The sequence below is a fragment of the Lactuca virosa genome, chromosome 3 (genome assembly GCF_052849685.1).
Source record: "Lactuca virosa cultivar CGN04683 chromosome 3, Lactuca_virosa_CGN04683_v6, whole genome shotgun sequence".
Lineage (NCBI taxonomy): Eukaryota > Viridiplantae > Streptophyta > Magnoliopsida > Asterales > Asteraceae > Lactuca > Lactuca virosa.
Window position 1 is genome coordinate 58658996 of NC_136428.1, and position 17753 is coordinate 58676748.

At 37.3% G+C, this 17753-nt stretch overlaps 2 protein-coding genes across 2 annotated transcripts; both read right to left on the minus strand.

Moving 5' to 3' along the window:
* Positions 1 to 2269: 2269 nt before the first annotated feature.
* On the minus strand, positions 2270 to 2683 carry LOC145163558 (secreted RxLR effector protein 78-like). The gene has a single exon (XM_079082388.1). It carries the CDS (start codon positions 2681 to 2683, stop codon positions 2270 to 2272), a length of 414 nt encoding a protein of 137 aa, XP_078938514.1.
* A 4714-nt stretch (positions 2684 to 7397) lies between these two features.
* Positions 7398 to 10984, minus strand: PSKR1 (phytosulfokin receptor 1). The gene has a single exon (XM_079084662.1). It carries the CDS (start codon positions 10522 to 10524, stop codon positions 7468 to 7470), a length of 3057 nt encoding a protein of 1018 aa, XP_078940788.1. The 5' UTR covers positions 10525 to 10984; the 3' UTR covers positions 7398 to 7467.
* Between the last annotated feature and the right edge of the window lie 6769 nt (positions 10985 to 17753).

The following is a 17753-nucleotide window of genomic DNA, read 5'->3' on the forward strand; positions in this document are numbered from 1 at the left end:
GCTATAACTCGGTATGACCCTCCGGTCAATGTGTCTCAGCGGGACCCTCCAGTCCCGTAGCTCGTTGGACCCTCCAGTCCGGTCTAGCTCGTTGGACCCTCTGGTCCGGTCTAAATCGTTGGACCCTCTGGTCCGGTCTAAATCGTAGGACCCTCCGGTCCCGTCTATATAACACATAGCATACATATATCACAATGCACATAAACTCAACATACACATAACACATAAGACCCTTCGGTCTGCACATAGTTACCACTCTAGGTAATGTATAGTGAGAAGACTCACCTCGGGTAATCTCGGAAAGTCTCGAACTCGAATATCTGATCTAGCCTCCGCCTAATCACATAAAGTAATTATCTCTAATTAATACGGCTCTCAAAGGCTAGACTAGTCCCTCCCTATATTCTCTCAGAATGGGAAAAGACCATTTTACCCCTCCAATGATCCAATGTCCAAATGTTGACCAAACCCTAAAAGTCAACCCCAGTCAATGGTCCAACTTTGACCAGACTCGTCGAGTGCACTCGGGTGACTCGGCGAGTCCATGCGTGTCCTCTGAATCCTCCTAAGGCCTCACTCAACTCGTCGAGTTAACCTTTCTCTCGATGGGTTACCACTGATCACGAATCGTGGTGCAACACGATCTGACTCGTCGAGTCCGCTCATGGACTTGGCGAGTTTCTTCCATGAGAATGCTCAAACGACCTTCTGAGGTCAGATCTGTTTCTCTAATCTATAGATCTGACCTTCTAACACCCTAAAGTCACGTAAAGGTCTGAGCTTTACGTCCATGCATCTCACATATAGCTCTATTTGATGAAATAGCTCTAAAAATGGAGTCCTAGGCTCAATACCCTCATGTAACATCATAAAGCTTGGTTGTTGGGACACTCTGGACCTCTCAAGGTCCAGATGTAAAGTCTATTCCTCAATGGGACTTCACATGCTCCATAATCCAACTAAAGAAAGGGTAAAGAAACCCTAGATCCCATAAATCTACTAATTACATGAAAATAGGCATGGATTCATATCTCAAACAGAAGCCCTTGATGAAATAGAAGAAGTTCTGAGCCCCTTCTAAGCAGCCTAGCTTGGATCTTCCTTTCTTCCTTGCAAGAATGCACTATGGTGGTGAAATTAGCCCTCTCTCTCTAAGCTCTCTGGCTCGCTAGGGTTTCTCCAGGATATGAGTGGCCGCAAATGAAGGCCATAAGGACCCTTAAATAGGGCACAGGCCCAAAAATTTAGGGTTTCTGTCCACAGCGCGAACTCGTCGAGTCGACTCACCGCCTCGTCGAGTCCATTCATTAATCCTAGTCAGCAGTCGCGATCCTACTCGACGAGTCTAGACGTCAACTCGTCGAGTCCCTCTCCTTGACTCAAAAATAAATACTCAAATTATGATACCTGGAAATCCGGATGTTACAATTTTTGACGCTCATTGTCCTTAAATTGACTAGCCTGAATCTGCGGGCGTTACAATTGTTCACCTGTTTTTTCAAAATATCGTGGAAGTTTATTCCAAACTTTTGTAATTCATTCTTTGCTCCAGCCACATTGTTCCACACTCCGGGGATCGATTTCTTAGATAATCGATCTTTAGTCTTGTTTTTAAGATTGTGGATGCCCATAATAACTTGTCTCCATAGTGCCAAATTATTTGTTTTTATTCCCCACCACCATTTAACTATCATTGATAGGTTAAAGGCTCTAAGTGAGCCCAAACCCAAACCACCTTTATCCTTTGGTGCCACGATTTTCTCCCAAGCAACCCAGCTAATTTTATGCTTATTATCACTGCCACCCCAGATAAATTGTCTTCTAATTTTCTCCAAGACTTCAATGACTCCAGATGGTGCAACAAATAAAGAAAATAAGTAAGATGGTAAACTTCCAAGTACCGCCTTAGCGAGGGTTGTCTACCACCAAAAGAGAGGGTCTTTGCTTTCCATGGGGAAAGTTTCACATAGAATCGCTCTATTATGGGTTTCCAATGTCTCTTTAACTTCATGTTTGCTCCCACCAGGACTCCTAGATATGTGAATGGCAATGAGGCGGGTTCGCACCCTCGTAGGGATGCCCACCGAGTAACTTCCTGCATATCAACTTCGATGCCAAAAACCTTTGACTTATTGAAGTTGACTTTCAATCCTGATGCAATATGAAAACATCTTAACACCCTTGCTAGGTTCTTTATGTTATCTTCACTCCATTCTCCAATGAATAAGGCATCATCAGCATAGAATAAATGCGAGATAATGGTCCCCGATTATGGTATTTTGACTCCCTTGAATATACTTTTATCACGTGCCGCCTTCATGGCAATGTTGAGACCTTCCATTGCTAGTATGAATAGGAAAGGTGATAGTGGATCACCCTGCCTCACACCCTTTTGCATTTCAAACTCTTCTGTTGGAGAGCCATTTACAGGCACCGATAGTCTTGCTGATTGAAGGCATCCTCTAATCCACATGCACCACTTATCTCCATATCCTAGCTTTAGAAGTATTGATTCAAGATATTCCCAGTTTACCGAGTCAAAGGATTTGTCGAAATCTACCTTGAACAATAGGATTTGTTTCATCACTTTCTTCGCCCAAGAGCATAATTCATTGACTATGAGTGGTCTGTCAAGAATGTTACGTCCTTCCACGTACGTCGATTGGACTTCTCCTATATTCATGCTAATCACCCCTTTGAGCCTGTTAGCAAGAATCTTTAAGATTATTTTGTATAGACTGTTGGATTAGGTGTCTAAGCCCATAACTATAATTGGTATGTACTTGAATTGATAGCAGCACAGTCCTTTTGGGTTGCCCTCAACCTAGCAACTGGACAAGGAAATTATGAAAGGAGAGATATTAATTTATAAGATTAATGAATTAATATAAATGATTTATTAATATGTTAAAAGATTAATATATTAATAAGAAATCATTATGTTTAATTAATTGTTAGCCAGAAATTAATCAGAATTGATTTTGGGGTTAAAAGAATTAATTATAAGGTGCAGGGACTAGTTTGCAATTATCTAATAGTTGAGTGGAAGGCTCTAGAACCCCCTTGGAAGAGGGTGGACGAAATCTTTAGGGGAAACCCTAATAATTTCGTCCATAGGGGCTTGGATAAGGCCCTTGGGTTTGCTTAGGCCCTAAGCAAAGGATAACTAGGGTTTCCCTTAAACCCTAGATCCCTCAACTATTTAAGGAGCCTCCTGGCTCACATTTTGTGTACTCTTTCTTTAGAAGAAACCCTAAGGCCGAGATTTTGCATACTCCCTCTCCCCTCTCTCTTCTACTTTCCTTCTTGCTAGTCATTGGGTGTGATTCCATTAGAGGCATTACACTTGTGGTGCTAAAGCTTCCAAGAAGATCAAGATCAAGATCAAGGGAATATCAATTGTTTGCTATAACAATTGAAAGGTATGTAAACCCTAAACCCTAGTTTGTTAATTTCGAAATTAGCCTCTCTCCTCTAGGGTTCTTGTTTTGCAATTCAAAGTTGTATGTTCAATAGTTAAAACATAGATCCAAAGTAGGTTGCATGTGAACTTAGGAATTGTTTTCTAGTTTATTTGTTGTACCTAAAACCCATCATAGACAACCAATTAGACTGATTGGTCTATAATCACCAAGATGTAGTGGGTCTTTGATCTTTGGCACTAGGGTAATGAACGAGGCATTACATGTCTCTCGAAATGTTTCACAAACTTTAAGATATCTTCCTACAGTACATCCCAATATTTCTTAATGAAATTAAAAGTAAAGCCATCCGGTCCTAGTGCCTTATCATTTCCACATGCCCAGATTGCACATTTGACTTCTTCCGGTGTAAAAGGTGCCTCAATTCTAGAGCTAGAGATGGAGTCAAGTCTTCTAAAGTTGCTGCTAATGATTTTTGGCCGGGATGGCCACCTTTCCTGGAACTTCTTCTGGTAGAATTCGAACACCTCCTTTTTAATTGATGATGTATTGGTGTTCCGGGATCCATCAATAAGCAGACCATGGATACGATTCTTGCACTTCTTATTGTTGGCATAACCATGAAAGAAACGGGTGTTCTCATCTCCATCTATAATCCACTTTATTCTAGCCTTTTGTTTTAGATCAATCATCATCATCTTTTCCAGTTCAGTGATACGCTGAAGTCCAACTCTCATTTCACTAATTTCATAATTTGATAGTGTTCGATGTTCAGCCACTACATCCAGTTCATGTGCCCTGTGCTTGAGCTTTCTTAATTCCTCAACCTCACGTGGGTGGTCTTTTGCTCTCCATGCTTTGATTTCATTTTTCAAGAATCGAAGCTTTGCAGCCAGATAAGCATCAGGGGTCCCGTATCCCTTAAATTTTTTCCATGAGTCTCGAATAATTTGCTCAAAGCCATCTCTATTCATCCAAGAGTTAAAGAATCGGAAAGGAGCTTTTCCAAAGTCATCAATGGCTGTTTGTAGGGTAATAGGACAGTGGTCTAAGGTTTCTCTTGGTAAGGTAGTAACCGAAGCTGAAGGGAATTGATTCAGGAAGTTAGAGCAAACTAAAAATCGATCTAGTTTACTCATCTTGACATCAACCTGACAGAAGAAGGTGTATCTGTGACCTCCCATCTTCAAATCATGTAGATCTTCTTGTTCAATAAACCGGTTGAACCAAAAAGCTTCCGATTTATTAAATTGAGAATTGTATCTTTCGCCAGCTCTTCTCACTGTGTTGAAATCTCCAAAAATCACCCACATACCAATTTTTTCGGATTTAATCCGCCTCAGGTCTTCCCAGAGCTTCCTTTTGTCTTGTGGATTGTGGGGGCCATAAACGTTTGCAAAGATCATTTACCCTTGCACACCATGCCATCTACCAATCGTGATTAGGAGATGCCTTGTTGTAATGATTTCATCCACCTGGTATAGACGGGAGTCCTATATGCTGAGTAATCCACCTGATTTCCCAGTTGATGGCGTTGCTGCATACCCAAATTCGTCATCATCCCAACATCCTCCAACATCAATGTCATGGATGTTAGATAATTGTGTTTCCTGTATCCCCATAAACGTTGTGCGATTTTTGGATTTTAATCGCCTAACCCATTGAACCTTATAGTTTTCGCCTATTCCCCGTTTATCTCTCCAGTTTTACCCATTACATCCAACAAAATCGGGTCCCTTGAATCAATTGCAAAACCCAATTGTTTTCCGATATCTGCTGTTTTGACCACTTCCATAGAGGAGGAGTTGTGAGTACTCGTATCTGGGCAGTTGGAAGCGACATTAGGATTTGCATTTAGATCGATTACATTTGGGGTGAGATTAATCTCTTTAGTTTGCATCTGATGGAGTAGTGGAGCTGTGACGTGATCGGTATCTAGTTCAATGAGGCTCACCATCGGGAGGATTGTATTCAGTGGGAATAATGATCCAGCCATTTCATATCGTTTTCTTTTACCTAAGGATCCATTTGCTGCTTGGGATAATTGGGCCGAATTTCTGGGAAGTCCATCACCAATGAATGATGGAAAAGGCCCAAAGCATCCGTGGGGTAGCCTATTAAGTTTACTAGGGTATCTCGGAGTGGATTGACCTGACTCGGTTGGATTGACCTCCACATGATCACCTATATTTTGGGGAGAGAGAATGTTGGGAGAGAGAATATTACCGTTACCAGTTATTGACTCAGATTTTCTATGCGACGATTATCCTTCCTCTGACACGTTGGGGATTTCCAAAGCACCTTTTCCACTTCCAGGCAACTTTTGAACTTTCTTCACCGTCGCCGGCATCCCCTCCGGAGATAAAGCGATCTTATTCATTTCCGGTTCATTGTTCATCTCCGACGATCTCCCATCATTGTCCACCACATCCATGACCATCATGTTATCATCAACACAGTTACCTTCGGGATCAATTTCACATTCCTCCCTTTCCTGTTCCCCATGTTCAATCCATGTATCTGCTTGTTGCAAATTATTCTACTCAATCACGTCTAGTATGATCAAACAAGCGGCTGTAAAAAAAGGGGGAAATCGATGGACAAGATGATATCTTGTTGTGTAGTTCGTCATAATTATAATATAGTTTAAACAAATTTTTAATTTAATTTAATAAATACACTGTAATTATAAATATAAATATATTAATTTATAAATGAATGGAGTAGATATAGGAAAATCACTATTTCCATAAATAGACAAAACAAAATAATCTACCTTTCTTACAAACTTCGTAAATAATTAAAAAAAATCAGAATTTAACTAGTTTTAAATTCATCTTTTGAATTTTGATTTTTTGACAGAAAAAAAAGTTTCAAAACTATATCTTTTGATAAAAGATTCTTCAAAATCTAAAAGTTTGAACTACGATGAGTTCAAATGTGTTCATGAGTTACGAAATTGTTATTCGTAATCAATTTTGAACTTATTGTCCGTGTTATATCCATTAAAATGATATAAATTTATATATTTTTTTTTCAACTGACAAAGAAAAAGAACCATAAAAAGGAAAAAGAAATGGTTAATATGTAGCAAGAAAGGAGAGAATGATGACAAGTGATTTAGGGAAGAAAATAAGAGAGAAATAGAAAAACAAATGTGTTGTTTGTTTTGGAAGTGGTTAAATGTCTTTTGTCTTTTTTCTAGTTTGCGGAAGAAGACGTGCACTTGAGAAACGTCTACCCGCCAGAAGGGAAAAGTGCTCAAAAAGTACTTTTGTAGAAAAACAAACAAGGCCAAAGACAAAGTTGAAAACACATGAAAGTCAAAACTTCCTTATAGTTTGAAATTTTCAAAATTACAAATGTGTAGCAAGAAAGAAGATTGATGATAAGTGACCTTAGGTAAGAAAATAAGAGAAATAGAAAAACAAAACAAAGTTGAAAACAATGAAAGTCAAAACTTCCTTATAGATTTGAAATTTTCAAAATTACAAAGATGATGTTCTACTAAACAAAATTGAAAACAATGAAAGTCAAAACTTCCTTAAAGATTTGAAAATTTCAAAATTATAAAGATGATGTTCTACTTTTGCATCTTGTTAAAAAGTAACTATATTATAATAGCTATTTATCCAAATTTAGTCATATCGGATAGCCTTGCAAGTTGACATTCAATCAATGGAGATGGCCTAAATCGGTGGTATTTTTATGGACGATATAAAACCATTAATATTGTACTTTAGTCGTGTGGATGAAGGTATACATTTGAAAGATGCATGTGACTTTTTTGGTGAAAAGTTTGACTTTAGTGTCCGCCAAACCAGGGTTTAACGTTGACCCGCCACCTTTGGAATCACATTTGCAAGAAAAATCGTACCTTTTAAATGGCCCCGCCGCCACTAGAGATCAAATTCCACAACCCAAAAACATAAATCGACACCATCACACCAATAACAAACTAATAATACTCAATAATGAAAATAAAATCTTTAAAACTTTACTCGAATTAAAATGTATGATATTTACACCCCAACATATTATGTTATTACTGTGTTTTGAGTTGAAGATTATCGAGCCAAGAAAGCAGCTCCTGAGTCGAAGGCCTTAACTTTGGCGATTCATTTAAACAAACACATGCAATCTCAAGAGCCAATAACATCTCCTTATCTTGATCTTTATTAAAAATAAACGAATCAATCACTTCACTCTCCCTTTTTTCCATCTTCATTTGCATCACCCATGAAATCAAATCTCTACTCCCTTTAGGCTTACACATATCCATCGGTCTCTTCCCTGTCAAAAGCTCCAAAAGAACAACCCCAAAACTATAAACATCTCCTTTGTAAGACGCAACAGAAGCTTGACCATATTCAGGTGGAATGTATCCCAATGTCCCAACAAGATCAGTCGTTACATGAGTATCATAAGGTAGAATCAATCTTGCAAGACCAAAATCAGCTAAATGGGCTTCAAAATCTTCATCTAGTAGAATGTTGCTTGATTTAATATCACGATGAAGGATATGGGGATCACAAGATTGGTGGAGATACGCCAGACCTCTAATGGCTCCCTGAGCTATTTTCCGGCGAGTGTTCCAGTCAAGAATTGACCGGCCATCTGGTTTTTCATGTAACCAATAGTCTAAGCTTCCGTTTTCCATGAATGAGTATATAAGAAGTCTTTCGTTTTTGTGTTTGCAATAGCCTTGAAGGAGGACAAGATTTGGGTGTTGTGCTCTCGAGAGGGTTTCCACTTCCGCCTGAAACTCCCGATCAACTTGACCACAGTCACCGGAGAGACGTTTAATGGCGACTTTCCTGTCATCTGGAAGTGTGGCTTTGAATACGAGACCGAAACCACCACATCCGATTATGTTTGATTGATCAAAAGAGTTGGTCGATTTCAGAAGATCATCGATTGACATTGATTTGTTGTTGTGGAAAAGAACTAGTTTTGATTCTTCAAGGTTTTTGTTTCCATCATCATCTTCATCTTCTTCGTCTCTTTCTGGGTCAACTTCTTGTCGACTGGTTACACGAACAACCACCATGAACATCAGAGCAAGAAGAAATAATGTCCCGAAACAAATCCCAATAGCCATTCCAACAATTTTTCCTATATTTTTCCTTGATTTTTTAATCGATGATACAGGGATTGTTCTGGTTTCACAACTGTAAACTGCACGCCCATCACCACATAAACCGGGATTTCCCTCGAAGCTTGAGTTTGTAAATGTTAAAAATTGGCCTCCATTAGGGACAAAACCCCTGAGATTATTGTGAGCGACACTGAATTTGGATAAAAAACTTAGATTCACCAAAGATGGAGGGATTGTTCCGGTAAGATTATTGTATGACAAATCAAGCGTCTCCACCATTCTCATCCCTGATAAGGAACTCGGAATCGTACCTGATAAGTTGTTGTGCTTCAGATCCAAAACGTGTAGTTTTTTCAAGTTGCCAAATTCCGGCGGGATTTCGCCGGAGAGGAGATTGTTGCTTAGGTCAATTGACGGTGGAAAGCTCATGATCTGATTGTACTGCACCGCTGATCCTCTAGAGCTCATGTTTCTTCTTTTGAAGAACGGGAAATCCGGTGAGGGTTCTTCTAATGAAATATCTCGTGAAATCAGGCTCTGTAATTGCGTCAGACTTTTGGGAATCTCTCCCGACAAGGAATTGTTTGATAAATCCAAGTAAAAAAGAGACCTAAAATCACCCAAGGAAGCCGGAATTGAACCGGTCAAGTGGTTCCATGACAAATCCAATAACTGCAACTGTGATAAACCGTTCAGCCATGGCGGAATGCTACCTGTGAGCCTGCAATTGGCGATTACAAGAGCCTTGAGTGCTTTGAACTGGAGATGATCATCAGGCGGGAGCTCTTCCGTATGGAAGTTCATGGTGAGAACCAACACGGTTAGATTTCGGAGGTGTTGGAGGACTTTGAGAGAGTTTGAGAGGTTATTGAGACTACAATTAGAAAGTGAAAGGTAAGAAAGAGAAGGAAAATTCTTGAAAGTTTCTGGGACTTGGCCTATGAGTCTGTTCCTGGCGAGATTTAAAGCTTTTAACTTTTGGCAAGATGCAAGATTATCAGGTATTGTACCCGAAAAGTGATTTGTGCCCAGATCAAGTGAGGTAAGATTAACCATCAACAAACAGTTGAAATCGATTAAACCATTTAAAGAATTGTTTCTTAAACTGAGGGAAGAAATTGACTGTGAATTTGACAACGATGGAGGAATTCCTCCAGATAGATTGTTGGAATGGGCTGAGAAATAACTTAAATTCGGAAAGCTATGGAAGAAATCGGGTATATTTCCTGAGAGCCTGTTGGATGAAATATCCAAACGAACCAGATGACTGGAGGAATTACCGATTCCGTTGATGGCGATGAACCTGTTATCCTGAAGAGCTAATTCCCGCAATCTTGGTAATCTGAGTAAGAACTCCGGTATATCCCCTGAAAGAAGATTGGAAGCCACGCATAGATGTTCAAGGAAAGTGCAATTCTCGAATTCAGGCGGAATAGTTCCGTTGAAGTAATTCACAGCAAATCTAAGAACACGAATTCCGGCGGAGTTGACACATAAACCGGAAGGGAGGAAACCTCTGAAGGTATTATCAGAGATGTCTAATTCTTCAAGTGCAGGCAGACTGATGTTAACCGGTAAAACCCCATTGAATCGATTACAACTCAAATCAAGCACTTTCAAATGGGCGAGATGAAAAAGGGAAATTGGAAGAGGGCCTTTAAGGAAATTGCGTGAAAGATTAAGGGTTTGAAGCTGATCTAAATTAGATAGAGAATCGGAGAAACTACCGGTTAATCTTTTCTTTTGGAGTTCTAATGCAACAATCCTACCAGAAGAAGAATTGCAAGTGATGCCTACCCAGTTGCAGCAATTAAAAGAGGATAAAGATGACGAATTTGTAGGCCACCACCCGACAATTGGCGATTCCAATCCGCTCATGAAACCCCGTAAGCCTCTCAGGTCATCGGAATTGCATGTCACATTCTGTGAAATCACAAGAACCTGACTTTGAAGAGAAAACACAAGTATAATCACAACTACCCATACCTCCGATACAGCAACCATCTCCGATTATAAATAAACTGAAATACACAAACACCGGAGAAGAACACGAAAAAGGTGTACAATTTGGTAAAATTTCAGGGCTTATCGAGAAATCCCATTTGAGAAATGGAGATTTCTTGATCTGAGTTCCAAATTCATTCTTTTTCTCACTCCGGATTGCGTCACATACCAAGTAAGACGGAAAGAGGCAGCAGAAATGAAGAAATTGTGAACAAGGGTTTCAATCTGGCACCGTTTTTGAAATTTGAAGAGTAAGAAAAAGGAGATAACATTAACAGGCAACACAGATCGAGAGAAGTATTAAATTGACTTTGAGAAATGGGTTGTTTGGTATTGAAAGAGGTGAGTTTGTTTTCATTCTTTTCTAGTGGGCTAGCTCGATGATGGTGGCTCTTTTCTAGAGAGAGAAACCAGTCAAGGTTTAATGCAGAGAGAGAGAGAGAGAGAGAGAGAGGAACCGCTGGTGGAAATGAGAATGCATTAAATAATAATTCCCCATCTGTATTTACAATTTATTTTTTCGGCTTTCTACAAAAAGATTTACCCTTTTCTTTAACTTTATTTTAAAGTTATCAACTAATTGTTATGCTTATATTATATTACTGAAAAAGTTTCTAGCTCGTAAAGTCTTTGTAGTTACTTCCAAACATAACTCTTAATAAGTGTTTTGTAACCAATGTTATAGCTCTTTTGTATGACCTTAATCTAAATTTAATATTGGGTGTGTTACTAAAATCCTAGATACTACAATAAAAATAAAGTCTGCAACAACCTGTGTATAGAAAATGACCCTTCATTAATGAAGGATGTACGTTTAAAGTCAAACAGACAGATATTTTTTGCACTTTGTAATTATTATATAGTCATTTGAAATATTTTATTAGTTAATGTTCTAAAATAATATTAATAAATAATAATGTAAGCATTTATTTATAGATACTCGATCAAAATAAAAAATGAAAATTGGAAAGTATTTAAATGAAAGGAGGAGGAAATTAATGGAGAACCGGAGATCTTGTTGGATATTTGACAAAATTAAAAGAAATATTTAAAAAAAATAAAAAAAGGGAAAAGGAAAGACTAAAGTCAAAGATTTGGGTTGAAAAACAACAAAAATATAATGACAAATCACGTAGAAGACTTGAAAATACAGCTCATGCTTTTACTTTCATATTTTAAAAAGAAAAGTCTAATCCTAAACCTTTATCTGTCTATATATATATCTATATATTTAATAAATATTTGATAAAAGTTATATTTTTTATTTATATATGAGTATTTTTTTTTAAAAAATAGTTGTTAGTTTTAAAGACGTAAAACTATATAAAAATTATAAACTAAAAATTCTTAAAAGCATAGAAACTTACTTTTTCAAATATTTTTAAACATCTAAAATTTTAAATTTTAAAAGCTTTGTATTGAACACGTTCAATGATCTTAATAAAAATGCATTGATATATTTTGAGGTTGCTATTATTTATTTAAAAAGAGATAATAACATAAAAGTCCTTAAGTTTGATAGAAATATATAAATTTATCTTTTACTGGATTTTAGGTTCATTGATATCGGATATTCGTAACTTTTTTTCAACTTTATCATTTTTGCAGATTTTACTCGGTAAAATCGAATATTTCTATCAAACTTAAGGGTTTAATGAATCAAAAAACCAAAATTAAGGGCTTTTTTAAACAGGACAAAAAAAAAATCAAAAATTTTGGCAAAGCGTAAGGCCTTTAATACAACAGACTGCACAAAAGGGTAAAATATAAAAAAATGCAAATATCCGGTATTAATGAACCTAAAATCTACAAATGGGTAAAGTCGTACATTTCTGCCAAATTTAAGGGCTTATGTCATTATCCCTTTAAAAATATGTAAGAAATTTAAGATATCGTTTGAGTTATTGTAGTAATCCTGCTATAATTTTTGAATGAATTAAAATTTAAAAGTTAAAAAATTGCTAACATAAGAGATTACAAAGGAATAAACAAAATCGAAATTTTCGTCGCATCAACTCATTTGATAGTTGTTTTCCTATGCCTATTGACAAACCATAAGTAAGAAATATCTACCAACATATCCTATAAAGAATCCTTCTAACATCTTGATTATTAAACACTATAGCGTTTTTAAAAAGACATATAATGACAACCTCTTAAAAGACATAACTTTTGGTATATCTCCTTCATAGTTTCCAAAACCCTAAACGTAATAGTCTGAACATAAAGCAAATCAACGCGCAAACGCAAAGTAGTCGAGTCAAAACTCCAAACTCGCGATGTAGGATCATTAAATTGGAGGAGTTCAAGGGTACATAAATAAGTGAGAAGAGCAAGGGAATTGTGTAAAGAGGAGGAAATCACTTCTTAGCATATTCTATGGCACTCTATGGTGGATTTGGAAATTAAGGTGTGATCGATTGTTTAAGAATCATCGTATTGCTCCAACTAAGGTGGCAGACAACATAAAATCACTTGTCTTTTCCGGATTAAGCATAGGAGAGTTGGGTGTACATTTAAACGGATAAAATGGAGTATTGATCCATTCATATGCTTGTAATTGCATAGTGTTGCTTTAAAACTTGTATGTATTGTTTTTATGCCGCTCTTCTAGTTCCTTGTTAGGCGAGGGTTGCAGTATTTTAATATAATCATTTGCTGGTTCAAAAAAAAAATATGTTTTCCTTCGATTTTTGTTTATATTGTTACAACTTTTTTTTAATGGTCAATTTTTCAGATTTTTTTTAAATCAATTAACTTATCTTTTATCTTTTATACATGTTACCTAACTCTCTTAATATGTTTTTTTTTCTTATTTTAAGTTTAAATTATACTTTTGAAAAAATAACTTTAGTTGTTACTAAAATTTTAATAAATAAAAAAATGATAAAATAGTATACTAGGACAAACCTTTTAATCTTAGTTATTTGTATATTATGAAATTTTTTAAGATTACTATTTTAAATTTCTATAAAGTGTATTAAATCTATTTTTATATTTAACTAAATAATAAATGGTTAATAGTTAAATACATCTGCGATTTAAAATAAAGTGTTATGAAATTAAAATGGGTTTCTCCGTTTTCCAAAATACTTAGATGATTTCCTTAAGTGATTAGTTTGATTTGAAGTTTCATGTTATTTATGGGGATTACTTTGCATTATATTTTCCTTTTCCTTGTCGTGCATGATATGTCAGATTCTTGTGTACTCATATGGTAAGTTTTTTGAGCAAAGATTTGGCTCTAAATTGGGGTAGGTGAAATAAATTAGGGACAAAAATGTCAAAAAGGAAAATTGGGTTCCGCGCGACAGCGACGTCGTGCGCGCCTTCGCCAATTCGATGATAAAACGTGCGTTTGGGTCTCATTTGACGTCATGCGCTCCTCAAACGTCCATTTCTTTCTCAGCTGGTCCCAACATGCAACAAGCACGTGACGTTTTCGGAGTTTTTCTCTTTATTTTCTCGATCCTCTACTTCTAAGGTATGCAACCCTCCTATCTTCAATGTATTTCATCCACAATGTTTCAAAGATTCGTGGTTTTAAGGTTTTGAAGCCTTTTTTAGGGTTTTGTTGATTTAGCTAGAAATACTTGAAATTAACTAGTTAAATCTTCCTTGTATGACTCGATTAATGGTTTTGGTGGTTTTGTCATGTCGATATTGAGGGATTGAGTTTTAAATATAACCATCTCCTTAATAAAATTAGTTTATCTCGGTTAAGTGCATTTAAAACTATCATTTTGCTGATGTTTTTATATTATTAATTACAGTTATATCAAATCTTGATAACCATTACATCAAATCTTGATAATCATTACGAACCATAACCTTTGAATAAAATCAATCAAATAAAAAAGGCGTGTAATCGTTTTCGATACTTTTCGTACCCACCGTCGTAAGCCCCGTCCATCTCTCTTAGGCTAAGAGGAGTGGTCACACCCAACTCACTCAAAAAGTGATGTCAACTCAACGTCATGTCAACTCCACTACAAACTCACTACCAAACCATTAGTATTTGGAAATGGTTATCACTCCACAATAACTTTTTTTTTAATATTATTAGATTAAATTAAAATCATAATTCAAATAAAAACACAAATTACATTAAATTAAAAGCACATTACATTAATTTAAAACAAACAAATTTAAATCCTAAAATACTTAAAAAAACATAAAAAAAAAAGAACAAATTACTGAAATCGTCCTTGGTGGTTTGGTCAAAATTGCGTGTTTGGTCCCTAACTTTTTTTTGCACTTGGACCGTCCTTGTAATATGATTTTGTTACGTTTTCGTCCCTAACACATTTAAAAAGACTATATTACCCTTTGTTTTTTTATTTTTAAGTTTTTTTAATTATTTATATTATTAAAAAAACTGATAAAACATATGGGGCCCACTAAACTCTTTCATCTCCTCTAAGTTCCTACCCTAGATCCGTCATTCCCTTTCACTGAAACTCATCTCTCGTTCCTCTCCATAACCGGAGCTTTCGCCGGAACCCTAAATCTACACCACCGCTGCCATCATCTGGGATACATCAAACACAGGAAGCACCTCCCTTTGTCGAACCTAAATCTCTCAACCATCGTTGCCTTGGCGAGTGTTTTGTTCCACTATCGCAGGTGGAGCACTGTGTCAAAGAGCCACCCGCCGCCTGCCAGAACCCACTGAAAACCCATGGACCACCATCTACTTCGTCTCTCTCATCTCTCTCTCTCTCTTTACTCCGCTCTCTCTACTCCGGATTCTCAAAGATCATTGGATTCCCCTGAAAGACCATCACCTCTCCTTCCTCTTCTCCTCTCCTTGATAATCTGGAACCGTAGCCGAGACCATCGCCTTCGTTCGATTTTCCCACCGACGTTTAGTTTCAGATCTATTATCGAACATTGATGTGTGGTTTTGGTTTAGTGTTAATTGTAGGCTTTGATTTTGTATACATTGATTCCTGATTTTGTTTGGTTTTGATTTTGTAAAGTGTGGTGGGTGTGGTAGTTGATCTGGTGCTTGATTTTGGTTTAATTTCTTTTGATTTTGTGTAAACTGTGGTGGTTGTCGGAGATGAACCATGTTTGAATGTAGGTGCTGCCGGAATGGTTGTCGGAGGTGGAAGGCACCTGTGGATGGGAAGGGAGACGAGGGGGGGGGGAGGTGGAGTAGGTGGACCCACTTATTTATAAATTACTTATAATTCATTTACTTTAATTAATCAATAAAAATAAGTAACAAAAAACTGAAAAAGAAAATACAAAGGGCAATATAGTCTTTTTATCTTTACAAGAGACGAAAAACGTAAAAATATGATATGTGAGGGACCATCCGAGTGCAAAAAAAAAACGTTAAGGACCTAACGCGTAATTATACCCAAACCACAGGGACAATTTCAGTAACTTGTTCAAAAAAAAATACTAAATTACTTATTTATCCTAAATTACTTAAAAACATAAAACATACCAACTAAAACATAAATATTAGAACCTATTTTCCATTTTTTTGCTAGATTTTCCGGGTCGAGATTCGATTGAGGCTTTATATTTATGATTTGAAGATCGGTAAGAGCGATTTTTCGGCGATGAGCTTCCTCCGTTGATTGGTATTTTTTTCTATAAAACTTAGAGTTTTATCTATGGATTCCACAAGCTCGTCTTCGCTAGTTGCGGTTGCTTTTCCACTTGAAGACGCTGCCCGTTTCGCTTTGTCCCTTCCCGGTGGTCGACGAAGTTCGACTTCCGGTGGACCCTCCACCTCGGTAACGTCGAATTCATCATTGATGTCGTGGCCAAAACCCGCGTCCGATTTGGAAGTTCTTGGTCTTTTGTTGGAGTTGGTGGTCGAGTCTGAATGCGACGTCTCTGGATTAAGGACCCATTTTGACCTTGACGACAAACTCCCCACGCTTTTTGGTGGCCGGATGGTTTACCACTGTTGGTAACTTTGAATTGGTAGCATGCGGTTGATAAAATGTTGAAGTCGTTGCAACCACTTTTCTGCATATTTTTAAGATCCTCAAACATGCAATTAAACTTTGTGCAAGCCGCTCGTAGATCACGCCATTTTTCGTTGATCGCGTCGTACGACCGATCCGTTTGCCTTCCTAGTAGCACGTGAAAGTGATCCAAAACACGATTCCAAAAACTTTCTCCGGATTGTGCGTTGCCTCTTCTCGAGTCACATGATATGCAAATCCAAGCTTTCGCTAAAGCTTCCCTCTCTTCTTCATTCCAAGCCACTACTTTTTTTCCTTTTCCTTTTGGTTGTCTTCTTCGAGATGGTTGTGGTGTTTCTTGGACCCGTTCGTCGTCGTTGTCGAGGTTTATAGTTTGGGATTGAGATAATGGTACTTGAGATGATTGTGTTTGGAATTGTTATGGTTGAAATTGTTGAGAATATAGAGATATATTGATATGCTGTGAATTCTTGATTGTATTCAATAATGTACACTCCATTTATAGGCAGATTACAAAGGTTGTGGAGATCCACTTTTACAGGAGTAAGTATAGGAACTAAACTAAATGTAGAAGACTAAGTAATTACAACGTGATTATAATGATATAATGAATTAAGATGGGCTAATGGACTCGGTGGGTCAATTATCCTTGATACACCCCCGCAAGATGGAGGATCCATCAGATACTCAAATCTTGTATCGATTGCGCAAAAACGGAGCTCTAGATAATGGCTTGGTGAGCATATCAGCTAGCTGGTCTTGAGAGTGAATGTGAAGAACTCGTAGATGACCACTTGAAACTTGTTCTCGTACAAAATGATAATCAAGAGCTACATGTTTCATGCGTGAATGATACACATGATTTTCACAAACGTAAGTAGCACCAGTGTTGTCACAAAATAAAGTAGGTGTTGTTTTGACTGTGATACCTAACTCGTGTAGTAGATTCTTTAACCAAGAGAGTTATGTCGCTGCATTTGCTAAGGCTTTATATTCCGCTTCGGTGGAAGATAGGGATACCGACTTTTGACGTGTAGATCGCCATGAAACAATGTTAGATCCAAGATAAAGAATATAAGCAGTTGTTGACCTACTTGCATCGTTAACACCACCCCAATAGGAATCGGAGAAGGTCGTGAGTGTAAGAAGAGAGTTACGGTTTAGGAAAAGGCCATAGTGAATTGTGCCTTTGAGATAACGAAGAAGTATTTTGAGAGCTTGCCAGTGAGATTGGCGTGGAGCATGCATGTACTGCGAGAGTTTGTTTATGGAATAGGA